The 15546-nt window shown below is 40.4% G+C and overlaps 1 protein-coding gene across 2 annotated transcripts in view; it reads left to right on the top strand.

The window, feature by feature from the left end:
- Window positions 1-1024: 1024 nt before the first annotated feature.
- The window catches only part of Il5ra (interleukin 5 receptor subunit alpha), a 29254-nt gene continuing 14732 nt past the window's right edge, over window positions 1025-15546 (top strand). For both annotated transcript variants that reach the window (XM_021191734.1, XM_021191735.1), the window contains exons 1-7: window positions 1025-1097; window positions 2574-2719; window positions 3980-4118; window positions 6722-6875; window positions 6952-7139; window positions 9459-9604; window positions 12601-12739. In XM_021191734.1, the coding sequence (XP_021047393.1) occupies window positions 1025-1097; window positions 2574-2719; window positions 3980-4118; window positions 6722-6875; window positions 6952-7139; window positions 9459-9604; window positions 12601-12739 (985 nt within the window). The remainder of the gene's footprint in view (window positions 1098-2573; window positions 2720-3979; window positions 4119-6721; window positions 6876-6951; window positions 7140-9458; window positions 9605-12600; window positions 12740-15546) is intronic.

Below are 15546 nucleotides of genomic sequence, written 5' to 3'. Positions count from 1 at the left end.
AGGTTTTCACACAGACACACACATAAGATAATAAATAAATAAAGTTTTGTTTTGTTTTGTTTTTAAACTGAGGAGGCACACACAGATGGAAGCCATACACACTGCTCTTCCTTAGTTAAGGCTGAGAAAGTTTCTGGGGGAAACACCAGGTCTCTGGTCCGCAGGTCCCAGCAGGAACTGTTGCATGGCCCTGTTGGATTCCAGGGCTGAGACTGTTTTTCCTCATTCACTGAATCTAACAATCTATTCCTCTCCTGTTGGATTGTCAGGCTGTTTATTGGAAGAAGGAATACTTACACATTTCCAGGTGTGTGACTGTTTCTTTGTCCTCCCCTGGCCTCTTCTCATCATGGGTGCTTCAGACAGTAAAATATGATCTCCCAAACTCAAAGCACCACAAACCGATCCTGACATTTTAAAGGCACTCTATGTTTCTCACATTATAAATTGTTACCAGTATAAGTTTCTTGTCACAATGACTTTTGGAAGAAGAGTAGTAGAGATAGAAACTAGGCCACCAAGCCACCTAAGTGAAAAGCACATGGATGTAAGTGGTAGTGTTTATGTTTGTTATTAATTGCTTAGCACTTTTCCCATCCCAAAGACTGCTCTAGTGTCCTGGATACTGATCGTTTCATCCTTTTCTTCTAGCTCTACATATTTGCTCACTGAATTCTAGCAGGAAGATCCATCTCTCTTTGCGTATATTGTAAACTTTAGTTCATCCTTTGTGAGTCAAAAAAGAAGTCTGTTTGTTCCTATTGTACCACCAAGCACACACTGGGAGCACGTTCTCAATTAATTATTAATTTGCATGTCAAATGTTCCCAAAGACTATGAATCTTCAGCCCAATAGCAATGCTCCATATGTTTGCATTCCCAGCATGCAAGAGAGATGATAAGCCTTTGCCAAATGACCAATGCTCTGATTTTATGTTGGAAAGTAGCTGCCAGCTTTGCTTACAGATGACAATACAATGACTTGGATTTTTGTTTTCCATGTTTCCAACAGTATTCAGCCACCATGGTGCCTGTGTTACTAATTCTCGTGGGAGCTTTGGCAACACTGCAAGCTGACTTACTTTCTCACAAAAAGTGTAAGCATCTGCTCAATAATGTTTGGTTTTGTTAAAGTACATTATAAAACAGGCAATAGGGTTTTGTCCTAAATAAGCATTCTACTGGGAAAGTCTTATAAAATAGTATAAACTCTTGAGATTTAAGAAGGCCATGCAGGCAGAAATGTAAATTCTATGCTTCAATGGGAAATTCAATTCTAAGAGTACAAATGGGCATCATGGAAGAAAGTAACCTCTGAAGGGCACATTTAGGACTTCCAGCTCCACCGGGAACTTTACAACAGGCTTCAAACGAAGTAAGAACAAGAGTCTACCATTTCTCTTTTCTTCCCCCTCCCCCCAAAACCTGTTGATCTGAGGGTTTTGTATGATAAAAGAGGTTGAGAGAGGAAACCTGTCTGATGGCACCAGCCCAGCTCTGTCTAGAACTCTCTATTAAAACCACATTTCACCAAGCAGTTGAAATATACACAGTACATCCAGAGCAGTGAACTCTGGGGTTTAGTTAGCTAATTTAGATGTGAGAAGCCACAGTAGCCAGTGGCTGCTGGAATAAAGGTGAACTATGTAGACAGCCCTGGAAACCCTTGCGTGTCAAATGCAGGTGCAGAGTCACGAAGGGCTTTAAAGGTCAATGGAAAAGCACTGACAATGTAGTTCAAGAATAAGCTAAAGATTGTAGTATGTGGGTCACAATGTATAGTGTTACCCTAGTTTGGGTGAGAAATTTTAAGAAGTCGTTTAAACATATGCTCAGAAAAAAACAAAAAAAAACAAAAAAACAAAACTGAGATGTGTACTGACCTTTTTTTACTCTCTCCTCTTTGCGCATTATGTTTCACTGCATCTCTACAATGATGCTCTATAATCAGTGGGTACTGATTCTTTAATTAAATGAAATATGTTATTTTGAAAAGAAATCCTTTTTTCCACTCAAATAGTTTTGACTATGGCTCATAATGAGAAATACATGTATTTTACATTGTGAATTACTGATTTTATAAGTAGGTACTTTTATTCAATGGAAACCAGATGCCTATGAGACAACTGTTGTCCGGTTTGATATAAACCCCGTTCCTGGTGTTTTCCACTTATCTTCTATACTACTGTAATAGCGGGTGGGGGCTAGAACTCCCGAAGTTCACAACCCTTTCAATGGTTATGATGCTTATTTTGAAACTACAGCTTCAATAACAATGTGGTAGGCTGTTCATTTCAAGTAAAACATGTGAAAGTTACAAGTAACACATGAACAATGAACTAGCAATAATTTCAAGGACATTTTTGCCAAATTATTTCAGTATTATATATTCTAATAAGCTACAACAAACCAGTATGTTATTTAATAAAATAATTAAAATATTTCAGGACCAGGAATATAGCTCAGTGGTAATCTACTTGATTTTCATCCCCAGCACACAGTACACAAAAAAGTGTTCTTTATGGATAACTGCGCATTGAATCATTGGTTTTCCTTTTGTTTTTAATCAATAGTTTTACTTCTACCTCCTGTCAATTTTACCATTAAAGCCACTGGATTAGCTCAAGTTCTTTTACACTGGGACCCAAATCCTGACCAAGAGAAAAGGCATGTTGATCTGGAGTATCATGTGAAAATAAATGCCCCACAAGAAGATGAGGTAAGTGTCCAGTCTGATGACAATCATTACCGAGAGGGAATATTCATTTCTAAATTGCAGTTTTCCTCATGAAGTGAACTTCTTGATAAAGACTAGCCAATTACTAAAGATCATCTTGTTGTGTTACCAGTAGGATCTGTAAAGTGAATTAGACCAATGCTTATTATTCAAGATGAAATGGTAGCATAGGTTTTACCTCAAGGAAAATTCTCTCCTTCAAGAAAGAACACTCCTTACTGCCTCTCTCTTTCTCCCTCCGAGAGAGAGAGAGAGAGAGAGAGAGAGAGAGAGAGAGAGAGAAAATGTGTTTGTTATGTACTTGTTAGTGTGGGTGTGTGCACATGTACAGGTGGGTGTGTATACAGGTCTGTGAAGCTCACACTTTCCTTAACCACTATTTTTTTTTTTTTAAGAGAAGGTTCTCACTGAGTTGTGAGTTCCTCACTTTTGCTAGGCTGATGAGCCAATGACATTTGGGGATCCACCTGTCTCTGCCTTATCCTCAGTGCTGAGGTTACAAGTGCATGCTGACATATGACTCGAAGTCTACTTTTATTGTAAAATGTATTGACTGAGTCAACTCCACGGCTTGTTTACCAACCTTTGAAGTGTAAAGTATTTGATAGTGCTGTTTACATACCTCCTAAACCATCAATAAAATAAGAAGAAAGTTGTGAGAATGGTACAAGGCTCAGCAAAGCCAAGGTCAAGGCCAAGTTCATGCACTATGTTATGGGTCTTAAGTTGATTTCTTAGAGTCTCTGATAGGGATGCAGTAACATGACTGCCACATATTGCATTTGTAGTAAGGTGAAAGAAAGGGAGGTGCGATTTGTATTAACCATTTTTCAGTAAATATGAAATTTTAAAGAATTTTGTGTCAAGAAGTTGCTCCCGGAGGAGAGACTGGCATCAAAGATGAGAATAAAAGACAACTTGGGAGGCAGAGACAGGTGGGTCTGTGAGTTCAAAGCTAGCCTGAACTACAGAGTGTGTTCAAGGAGAGCCAAGACTACTCAGAAAAACCCTGTCTCAAAAAAAAAAAAAAAAAAAAAAAAAAAAAAAAAAAACAAGAAAAAGAAAGAAGAGGAATATGTTCATGTGTCACTGAGAAACTGTGTTAATTTTATAATGACTCCTTTTCTTAGAAGATTATTTCACTCCATTTTACGTATGCATCATTTTCATCATGGAGTCAAGGGCCTATTTGATTAATGTTGTTTTTCTCTTACATGTCATGATTGGCGGGTTTTATTTTAGTATGATACCAGCAAGACTGAAAGCAAATGTGTGACCCCCCTTCATGAAGGCTTTGCAGCTAGTGTGAGGACCATCCTGAAGAGCAGCCATACAGCTCTGGCCAGCAGTTGGGTTTCTGCTGAACTCAAAGCTCCACCAGGTAGAGGACATGGGGCATCTAAGTTTTGTATCTGACACCCCTCAAATCAGGAAAGAAAAAAACTCCTTTCATTAACCCAGCATTGTGGCTTCCAATCCCCTTCTACAACACCCACATTCCAACCATGCCTGTCATAGGCTTTCCATCTGCACACTCCTGTAAGTCACCCCTAAATTTATACTGGACTCTAGTGGAAGCTGGGGCTTGTCGTACATATAAGCAGAGGTAGCTTTTATCAAACATTTTAACACAGACAAATACAGACACAATATTGAAAAAAAGAAATAGGCAGGCTATCAGACCCTAGGACACGCCACTTTTCTAAATCATATATGTCTTAGCCTCACATCTATTACTGTTTTTCAAGTCTTTCTCCTATCCACTTCTTTGGAGAAGATCATGCCTGTATTATTAGTCAGCTTTCTTTTGACTATAACAAATATGTAAGATAATACACCCATTTTGGTTTCTGGTTTCAGTGGAGGTTTCCACCCATGACCTGGCAGCTCATCATGTTTAGGGCATGTGGTAACAAAGCGCATTATGTCAGAAGCAGGTGGTAGATGCCTAAAGCCAGGAAGCAAACAGGAAGCACAAAAAAAGACAAGTGTCCAACTCTCTTTAAATAAATATCCCCAAACACCTCCCAGAAGTCCCCAATTCAGCAAGGGTTCTCCACTTCTCAATAACACCAAGAGCTGCAGAACAAAGTCTTAAAAAAAAAAAAAAAGCCCTGGGGGCTCACTTAGCCAAAATTGCTAGACTGAGACTGTGTTGGTGACAACATAGATTCTTTCATTAACTCATAATTCTTCAAAGAGTTCCCAGCAGGCTTAACTCTAAGTAAGGAAGGTGCTTCAAAGAATACAGAGGAATATAAATATGGGTCATTTTGTGTCGTATCTTCAAGTCATTATTCTACCTCTCAGGACCAACTGAGAATTTCCTTTATATGATATTTCTTTCAGTGTTAAGTTTCTATAGTTTTAATTGTTTCCTGCATACCTCCAACACATGTTACAAGTATGTATAATTTATGCCACTAACCAAGTAAAAAGTCACACTGAATATTCATGGGTTGGAACCGGAAAACTGCTTTGACATGACTTAGTCTGTGTGGATGCTTAGTATGTGGACAGATGAATATATGTGTGCATGCATACATGCACACACAGGGTGAAGGGGGAAGGCTTGCATCCATGGGCTCCATATTCATGGATTCAACAATCCAAAGCATTCTAAGACAAAAGCACTAAGGCACATACTGCTAGGGAACAGACTGTTTTATTCCACTGTCATCTAAATAACACAGTCTAACAACTATTTCCAGAGTACTTATGTTCAATATTCTAAGTTATGTAGAAAGTATTTATATTAGACCAAATGCTGTATAACTTATAGGCAAGATGACATCATATTAGAGACCTGAGCATCTGAAGCTTTTAGCATGAGGAAAAGTTTTGGAATCCATACCATAGATATAGAGGCATGATTGTATAGACATATGTATATATGTCATATATAATAAGCATATGTGTGTTACAAGGCAAACTAACCAGTCAGTTTCTTGTCTCCAACTTCTATATATCAATGGGAGGATCTCTCCTCTTGCCCCCTCCGTCCATTGAAAGATACTCTATGACAGTGATAAAAAACAAAACAAAACAATCTATAGCTGTTTTAAGAAAAAATAAAAACTCTTTCCTCACTTAAGATTTCCTCTTTAAGCTTGGCGTGGTGGCACACGCCTTTAATCCCAGCCCTCAGGAGGCAGAGGCAGGTGGATTTCTAGACCAGTGGCCAGCCTGGTCTACAAAGTGAGTTCCAGGACAGCCAGGGCTATACAGAGAAACCCTGTCTCAAAAAAACAAAACAAAACAAAACAAAACAAAACAAAACAAAACAGGCTCTCCCTGATCGTAGTCCACAAAATATTTCTTTTGATTCTTTGAGGAACAAGAACAAGTCTGTTTGACAGAGTGCTCTGGGTATCACAAACATAATTTTGCGAAATCTGGTACAAACAAACATTTGAAATTGCAGGTTTTAAGTCATGGCATGTTAAGGAGACTTTTGTTAGCTGTTGGACACTGACTCTATAATATAAGGATAAGATATTGGGGTATTGCCAAAGTGCATCCCCTGAGTGGTAATCCATGTAATTCATGAGACATGGATACTAAGGAATGGCTCATATAACTGAGAAAGGAAAGGGAATCTAGGGAGCTTCCTCAATAAAACCTCTCATTTACAGCCAGAAAAAACTGGAATCCATACATCATGTGGGGCAGTGCCTGACAGTCTGGTATTGATAAATATAGCATGAGAGTGCTGAAGTTGCTGGACACATGACACTAGACTTGAACTTTCAGACATCCACCTTACTGACATAGATCCATATCTGCATCTAAAGTAGCTCAGAAGGTTTTCATGTCAAGGCTTTATAACTCCAGTTTCATTTCTTCAGGAAATTTGCCCTTTGCAAATGAGTTTCTATAAATGGATGCTTGTGGTCACTCACAATCAATAGTATTTCAAGCAAAAGCATAAAATTCAGAAGCCATCAAGGCAATGTTTTGTCCTTTGTATTTGTGGTCCCCTAGGATCTCCTGGAACCTCGGTTACGAATTTAACCTGTACCACACACACTGTCGTAAGTAGCCACACCCACTTAAGGCCATACCAAGTGTCTCTTCATTGCACCTGGCTTGTTGGCAAGGATGCCCCCGAGGACACACAGTATTTCCTATACTACAGGTCAGTGTCTATTTTTACTTATGCAAATTATCCATTTCCTCTTCCCTTATAAAAACTCATAGGTATTCCAATTTAGGTTTGATGTTTGGACTGAAGGATGCCAAGAATACAGCAGAGATGCACTGAACAGAAATACTGCATGCTGGTTTCCCAGGACATCAATCAACAGCAAAAGGCTTGAGCAGCTTGCTGTGCACATTAATGGCTCAAGCAAGCATGCTGTAATCAAGCCCTTTGATCAGCTGTTCACTCCATACGCCATTGGTAAGAAAGACTTATCCCAAGGTGGGAATAATGAAATAGCACAAACTTGGCACAGGAAAGGGTGTCACTACTTTTCAAATGTTAAACAACCATCTAGCCAACATAGGAAAACCACGGAGGCAGGGTTTTCAACTTTTAAGTCTACATAAATAATGTAAGAGACTATCCTGGGTATAGTAAGATGTTTAGAGGCATTCTTGGCCCCTATCCATGAGTTATCCAACTTGTATCTTCTACAGGTTCTCCTACCCTGATTTGTGACTAAATCACAACTCAAACATATCCCGTTGAAGGTAGAGTCCTCCCTGGTAGAAAATGGCTGCTCTAGGAAAAGCAAACTCACTCCTTAAGAGAAGTCATAGCAGTGCTCATCTGTTCTGACTGCTTTCATGAAATGTCTGTCCACGGATCTTGTAATAGCTTGTACCCAGAACTATTCTGAGCCTTTCTTCCACAGTACTGTCCCTCAGTACTCCAAAGTTATCCAGGTTTTCCACCATCTAGCTCTTCTTTCAAAGCTAACCCTCTCAGATCATCACTGATCCTTCACAGTGGTTTAGACTTATCTCCACAGAGCCCACAGATCTCTCTCCTCTCCTCTCCTCTCCTCTCCTCTCCTCTCCTCTCCTCTCCTCTCCTCTCCTTCTTCTCTTCCCTTCCCCACCCCTTTCTTCCTTTCTCATATGTGTATGTGCAGTGTATATATACTGGTGCAGGTGTGCTAGTTCATTCAGAAGTCTACGAATAACATCTTCTTCAATAGTTTTGCCACTTTATTTTGTGGGGAGAAGGAATTTTCAATGGATCTGAAACTTGTCATTTTGGCTAGACTGATTGGCTAGTTAGTGAGGCCCTAGGATCCACCTATCCCCATTAACCTTCTGTTAAAATAACTTTTATTCTCCTAAAGTAATTGTCGTCTTCGAGGTTTACTGCTTCAGTCTGCTAACCTAGTCCTAGTCCTAGAAATTTCTATCCTCCGCACAACCTAATCTAGGCCTAGACTATTTTTGCCTTCTGAGACTTACTACTGAATAAGCTCACCCTTCCAAGTTTTTTCTGAGCTGACTGGCCAACTCAGCTGTTTTGGCTCAAACTCCTCTCTATAACTTTAATCTGGTTTCCTCTTCTTCTTCTTCTTCTTCTTCTTCTTCTTCTTCTTCTTCTTCTTCTTCTTCTTCTTCTTCTTCTTCTTCTTCTTCTTCTTCTTCTTCCTTTGCTTGAATTGCTCTGCTTTGCCTCAAACTAACTCTAGCTAACAACCCATTCTTATTTTCTGGCTCCTCCTCATTCTCTGGTGCATTCTGTCATCACTCGTGTGTAGCTAGTTCTCTCTCTGCACCCTGTCTCTGTACAACTCTCCCAGTAAAACTGCCTCCTCTCTCTCTTCACTGCTCTCTTAAGGACCTTCCCTTTCTTCTCTCCTCTTATGAGGGCCCGCTGTATGCTCTTCTGTGAGATCTTTCTCTGATTTGTCATTTAGGCACCACTTTCAAACATGGGTTCTTCCTTCTACAAATTAACTTTGCCATTATTGTTTGGGATTAAAGATGTGTACTAAAGACATGTCTGTATTCCAGCCAGAGGGATTAAAGGTATGTGCTAAGTACTGACCCATGCCACAACTAGAAACAGGTTTTTCTTTTCCCAGTAAATAACACAATCTTGAGGTTCACAAAGTTCACAGTTAAATATCCTGCAACACCCAACTACTACCACCACCAGCTCTGGGGTTACAGCTCTTTTCACCTGGGTGCTGGGAAGCTAAATTCAGGTCCAGGTGCTAGTGTGGAAGTGCTTCACTCCTGTACAGACATAGTTAGCTCAATATACTCTTTTAACTCAGAAGCTTCTTGTTCTATCTGACCAAACCAATCCAAAGAAAACAGACTACCAATAACAAAAAATAAACACTGAAGCCAGAAAGGATAAGTGATTTACTCAGAGTTGTCCCCTTTCTGGGAAATGGGGGTGGGGCACATTGTCTCTCCATGGTCTCTCTCTCCATCAGCACAGTCTATCTTGGAAAGTTTAGGAGATGCTAAGTGCACAATCCAGTGAGATGAGAGGGGAAAAGAGTCAATCAATCACTTTCATTGTAGTGATTTCTGTTCTCTATATGTGTAAGTCTATTTGGTACAGCCAGGCCAGGAACCTCATGTGAAGCTACTTGCTTCCTGTGGCTTTGACACTGGTCGATTTAAACCTGATGGTAAACCTTGAGAAGAGCATGTCTTAGGAATCGTGGGTTGGAGCTAGCAGCCCTGATCACTGATTGTACAGACATGCCGCTGACCTCTCTCTCTTGCTCTTACCTAGACCGAGTGAATCCTCCAATGAACGTCACAGTGGAAATGGAAAGCAATTCTCTCTATATACATTGGGAGAAACCACTTTCTGCCTTTCCAGGCCATTGCTTTAACTATGAGTTGAAAATTTACAACACAAAAAATGGTCATGTTCAGGTAATTCTTCATATCATTCCAGTACTATGTGATAGGCATGCATTATTTGTGGACTATTTAAAACAGGTTCTCAACTTCCTAATGCTGTGATCTTTAGTATAGTTCTTCGTGTCGTGGTAACTCCAAATTATTTTTCCTGTTATTTCCATAACTGTAGTATTGCTACTGTTATGAACTGTAATGTAAATATTTTTTGAGCAAAGAGGTTTGCCAAAGGGATTACAACTCACAGGTTGAGAGCTGTTGATTTAAAAGTTCCGGTATTGACTGCCCTGGGTGTTTTTACATACTAAGAAAGTCAATGATAACTTACATCTGCCCCAGGTATTACAGAAATAAATCAAATCTTATAGGACTCTTGTATTGAAAGAACATACTTTGGGTTCAAAATAATACAAAGGATAAAATAAAACTCATTTGTAAGATCTTTGCAAAATTACAAATGATACAACTATCGGGCAAGGTAGGAGAGCAAGTTTTCCAAAGGTTAGAAATATCCTAGGAGCCCGTAATTGTACTTCTAGGTATACATACAAAATTCTTAGAAACAGGGTCTCAAATGGGTGCCTGGACCCCCATGATTACACCAGCATTACTTACTATAGCCAAGAGCTAAAGCAGCCCCGATATCCACTAACAGATGAATAGAGTCAGGCTTGGTGGCACACACCCATGATTCTAGCACCCAAGACAAAGGCTGAGATAGGAGAAATGTTATAAATTTGAGGCTAGTCTAGACTGCATAGCAAGATTCTTACCTGAAAACAAACCATCTGAACCCCAAACCTGGGAATAGGAGTACAAAAACAAAATGGCACACACACACACACACACACACACACACACACACACACACACACACACAGGAACAAAGAGATATTATTCAGTCTTTGAAAGGAAATTCTGATACATGCTATGAATAAACCTAAGGACAGCAAGCGAGGTGAAATAAACACATCACAATGGACAAACAGTATATGACTAGGATATGATTCTGCCTTTAGTGAGATGTCAAGGGTAGTAAAAACACATATAAGCAGAAGGTAGTATCACGGCTGCCAGGAAGTGGGGAATGGAAAATGAGGGACCAATGTGAAGCTTCCATCACTGAGTGAGGGGAAGTGAACAGAGGGTCTCGTGCATGCAGAGCATGACACATACTCCTAGTCAGGAAGCTCTCAGTCTTGCAAGAAGAAAAGCATGTTGCAGTCTGCTTGCTTGCACAACTGCATGGCTGTTTATCATTTCTGCCCTGCCCATTTGAAAACAGTCACAAAGCTGAGAAGTCAAGATTTCACCTCATGCCTTGCAATAGAAGAAATCAAGAGCCTGTGAGATGGTGCTGCAGATGAAGGCACTCGCTGTTTAGAATGCTTCCAGGAGCTCCGATCCTGGAGCCTCCAAGGTGGGAGGAGAGAATAGACAGGAGAGAATAGACTGCCTCAACTTAGCCTTACACCTCCATATGTGCTGTGGCATACGTGCACATACATGAATAGATACATCTAAAAATGATTAAAAGAGACAAACTAAACACAGTTAAACCAATATCTACAAATTGGCTTCTGGGGTTAGCACATAAAGAGAGATAAGGCCTTGTTTTTTTTTTTTGTTTGTTTGTTTGTTTTTGTAGTCTGGAATAAACCAAATCCTATGCCCTATTAATTTTAAATTATGTGCCAAATCATGGGGCATATTACTTTCCTGTGTCCTGCCAGGCTGGTGGTTCACATAAAAATAAATCAATGTATAAGATAAGTCCCACTCTGGTAAATAAAATCAGGGCTTCACTATTATAGGAAAGATCAACATAATGTAGAGGAGAGAGGAGACCAACAACCTTGTACCCTGGAACTGAATGCAACCGGGGGAGATCAGAAACAGCCTCTGTGAAGGACTGGCTTTCTTTTGTAAACTTCTAATCTACCATAGGTTAGCACTTTCATAAAATAAGTTAAAAAGGATCAACTAAAATATATATTAAATATATGTTATATGCATAAATATATAATATATATTTAACATATGTATACATATAGCCAAAGATAGGAAAGTACAAATCAATATGTATGCAAGCACAGTTCACATGCTTGGATGGCACAGCAACATCTAACGGCTCCCCCAGTTTCTAAACTGTGCTCTCAATGTCTGCATTGATCTTATCAGAGACCAGTAATCAGCACTTCCTGATGCATACCAGTCCACAACCACACTGTGCCTGCTAGGGGTGTGAGGAAAGGAATAACCCAGAGGCGTGCGAGGGAGGCATGCTTCCTTTAGCCAAGTGGCAGTGACTGAGCAGGCCTGAACACCATGCGAACCCTAGACATGTAACCCTGTACCTTTCATAGGGATTTCAGAGTGGCTCTGTGAACTTTTTATTAAAAGCCAAATAGCATCTATCATAACACCCCAGTCAGTCATGGGCAATGAGCAGCACCCATGAATTTTTCGTGATAGAGAAGTGTAGCGTTTACAGGGTAGAAGGGTAATTTTGGCAGCGGTGTGAAAGTTGGATGTGTGGGGTTGGGGGGTGAGACCATGTATGCACAGGGGTATGAGCTACTAGGACAATCCAAGCAATAGACCAGGAAAGGCCACGCAGGCTGTGGCCATTGGGCAAGCTGGATAGACACAAACTACATGCTTTTTAGAAGTGTGACATTACCAATGTGGAAGGGCAAAGTAACAGAGATTATGTGTGCTGTTGGAACTGACTCCAATTTTTCCACATGAAACGATTTGTCCACACAGCATAACCTAGCCCTTCAACCAACGATTTTATTTATTTTAGTTACAAGATCACTTTCTCCCTCGGGGTAACTGCCAAGAAATTACACTGGAACTCTGTGGAACAAACTTATGTCTGTGCTCTATTGATTTTAGATTACTTGCTAAATAATGAGCCACATTACCCTCATGTGACCTCTCAAGCTGGTATTTTACATAAATTAGGTGTCTAGGCATTAGTATAATGTTAATTTTTTCCCATTTAGAAGGAAAACCTGATCACCAATAAGTTCATCTCAAAAATTGATGGCGTTTCTACATATTCCATTCAAGTGAGAGCAGCTGTGAGCTTACCTTGCAGAATGCCAGGAAGGTGGGGCGAGTGGAGTCAACCTATTTATGTGGGTGAGTCCCTGTGTGTATTTAAAAGCAGTGGCAACAGATGATCCCGGAAAGTGTATATGTTCACTCAGGTCTTGAAGTGGCCTCATCTTGACTGACTCTGCCTAATCTTCCATCCATCTACTGTGTCCCCAACTGGACACGTATGTCCTAGGAACCTAGTTGTCCTGCCTTCTCCCTAGCACAAGCCCTTGCCAGGCCCATTTTATTTTGTCCACTTCTTGTTTTCATTTAGATTTTTCTGGTTGTGCTTTCCAACCATATCGTGTGTATCTGTGTGCATGCATGAGTGAGGTGTGTATGTTTGTACAGGCATGAGTACTCTGTGTGCTCACAGAGGACAAAGGAAGACATAGGGTATTCTGTTCTATCATTCTCTGATTTGTTCCCTTGAAAACATGGTCTCTTGTCGAACCTTGAGCTAGGCTGGTATCTAGTAAACCCCAGAAGTCCTCCAGCCTCTGCCCACACCAGTGTTGTGTTTAGAGGTCTTCAGGCAGCCACACCCAGGTTTTCCCATGACTGTGAGGAATTTGAACTCAGTCCCCTATGCTTATACACCACTCTTACCTGCTGAAGCATCTCCCCAACCTCTGTTTATTTAGATATTTTATTTTCAGAGAATCGCAGATTCACAAGCTATGGTAAGAGATAGACATCCAGTCTTCCTTTAACCTAGTGTCTCCCAATGGCAACATCTTGCAAACTCTCCAGCATAGTTTTAAAGCTACAAAATTGGCACTGATCACTCCTCCAACCTTCTCGGAGCATACGGATTTAATGTGTTGTTATTTCTGCTTCTTGGGTTTTATGCATGCTTAGCACTCATGTCACAGCTCAGTCAAGATGCCAAGCAGTCCATCACACAATTGTCCCTTTTGGCCTTTTAAAACATACCCATCCTCTTGTGTTCCTCATCTGTAGCCCTTGAGAAGAACTACTCTAGTCCCCATCATTGTAATTTTGCCACACTCGGGTGTGAAGTTATATATTTGTTTCCTTTTTAAAAGATTTTTAAGTTGGATAATGTTAGGGCGCATGAAACTGGGATCTATCCCTAAACCTTTAGCCTAACAGACAGTATATAGGTCTAGTAATTTAGGCATCTCTGGGGCATCTGTGCTGGTTTTACACCTACTGTTATTTATGATCAAATTAACTGAGTGCTATGCATGACAAATAACAGGGAGTGGGTAGCAACTATGGATGTGTATCTTGGATAAAGAAAGTTACTGGTACAGGTAGACATTTTCAGAACAGCATCCTAGATGATTTTCAGGTATTCTCTTAGCTTAGTTTATCCAAAAACTCATTCTTCAGATAAGGATGTATATTTGGGAAGCTTAGGTAACTTGCTTACATCTGCAAACATCAGGGATGGGTTGAACCCTAGATTAATTTATTCTAGGGTCCAGTCTCTTAGCACTCTGGCATGGTGTGGTAAGATCCTACATGTTGAAAAGAACTTAGCAAATTAGATTGGCATAGAGGACTTTGTGGTTAAGGCTGGTTATATCACCTCTCAGAAAACCTATGGGATATTCCAGAGCAATTTAGACAGCATACTTAAGAAGAAATTTCTTTCAGGCACATTCTAAAAATATCTACTAAAGTAGTAATTTATTTACTTGGGCTACAGGGTGTGAGTCCATGGGAAATTCTTGGGCACTGACCTGTGCCCTGTGCAGTCTGAGTCACAGCTGAGGTTTACCAAGTGCATTGCTAGGGAGACAAGAGTAGTGGAAGGGATCAAGAGGTGGAGCACAGAGCTAGGTCTGCAAGAAGGCTGATCGTGTTGCCCTGAACTCCTACAGAAGAATGCTGCCCCAATTGAACGTTGTTCAATACCCACCCAAACAGCCTTGTGCTGTGCCATGGCCCTGACAACATTGGGGGATGGGCACTTGGGCTCAGAGCAGCACCATGAGTTTCCTGGGGAGAGGAACTGAAAGGAAGATGTAGGGAACTGAAAGTTGGATGGACTCACCTACTTCATAACTTTGCTGAGGTGGGTCTTCCTCTCCCTCCCTTTCTCCCCAGGTTGATGCCCAACTAAACGAACCTGACCCATTACAGATAGGAACTCTCTTAAAAATGCTTCATTTGCACAGATAATACTCACCCCGTGCCCCACGATTGAAAGAAGACTCATTGGTCTCAGGAATTTTTAACCAGATAATTACTGTTGTCCCGAGGTGTGCCGGAAGCTTTGTTTATTTGTAGTCCATGGAATCCTGTTACAAAATGGTTTATGTTTTTATCAAGCACACTGATGTTTTCCATTGTTGTCCCAACATTGCCACATAAACAATTTTAGAAGAATATAATACGAACCAAAAGACTTCAGATAATTATGGTAGAGATCAAGATCAGAGTCATGGTGAAGAAGTTAATGGTGCTTTTTGAGTGATTGAGTTTTGAAGTTCTAGACAGTGTTGATACTGACACTTTAGGGTGAGGAAGCAGCAGTAGACGAAATCAGGAGATCTGGATTTTAGCCATGACTCTGCTGACTGTGGTACAGTGAACCAAGTTAGAGAACACAGTATAATTTGGAGAAGAATTCTGAGAATAAACTCAGGTTTTAAGATGGAGTGATAATCTTTGCCACCACATGTCTGAGACTGAGTGAAGTACCATGCCAGTCTGGGTTCTACTACTTCTGACCTAGTACCTAACAGCTAACCTTTCTGGGCATCAGTTTCCTTATCTGTAAGTGTGACTGTTCCCTAATTGCTTCTATGACTGCCACTCCCCAACATTCACTACCAAAGGATTGTGGGTAAGACTGTGAACCATCTTGAGAGTTT

Source organism: Mus pahari, chromosome 2 (assembly GCF_900095145.1).
Source record: "Mus pahari chromosome 2, PAHARI_EIJ_v1.1, whole genome shotgun sequence".
NCBI classification, from domain to species: Eukaryota; Metazoa; Chordata; class Mammalia; order Rodentia; family Muridae; genus Mus; species Mus pahari.
Note: the sequence above shows the minus strand (reverse complement) of the source record. Positions and strands in the feature narration are given on the sequence as shown.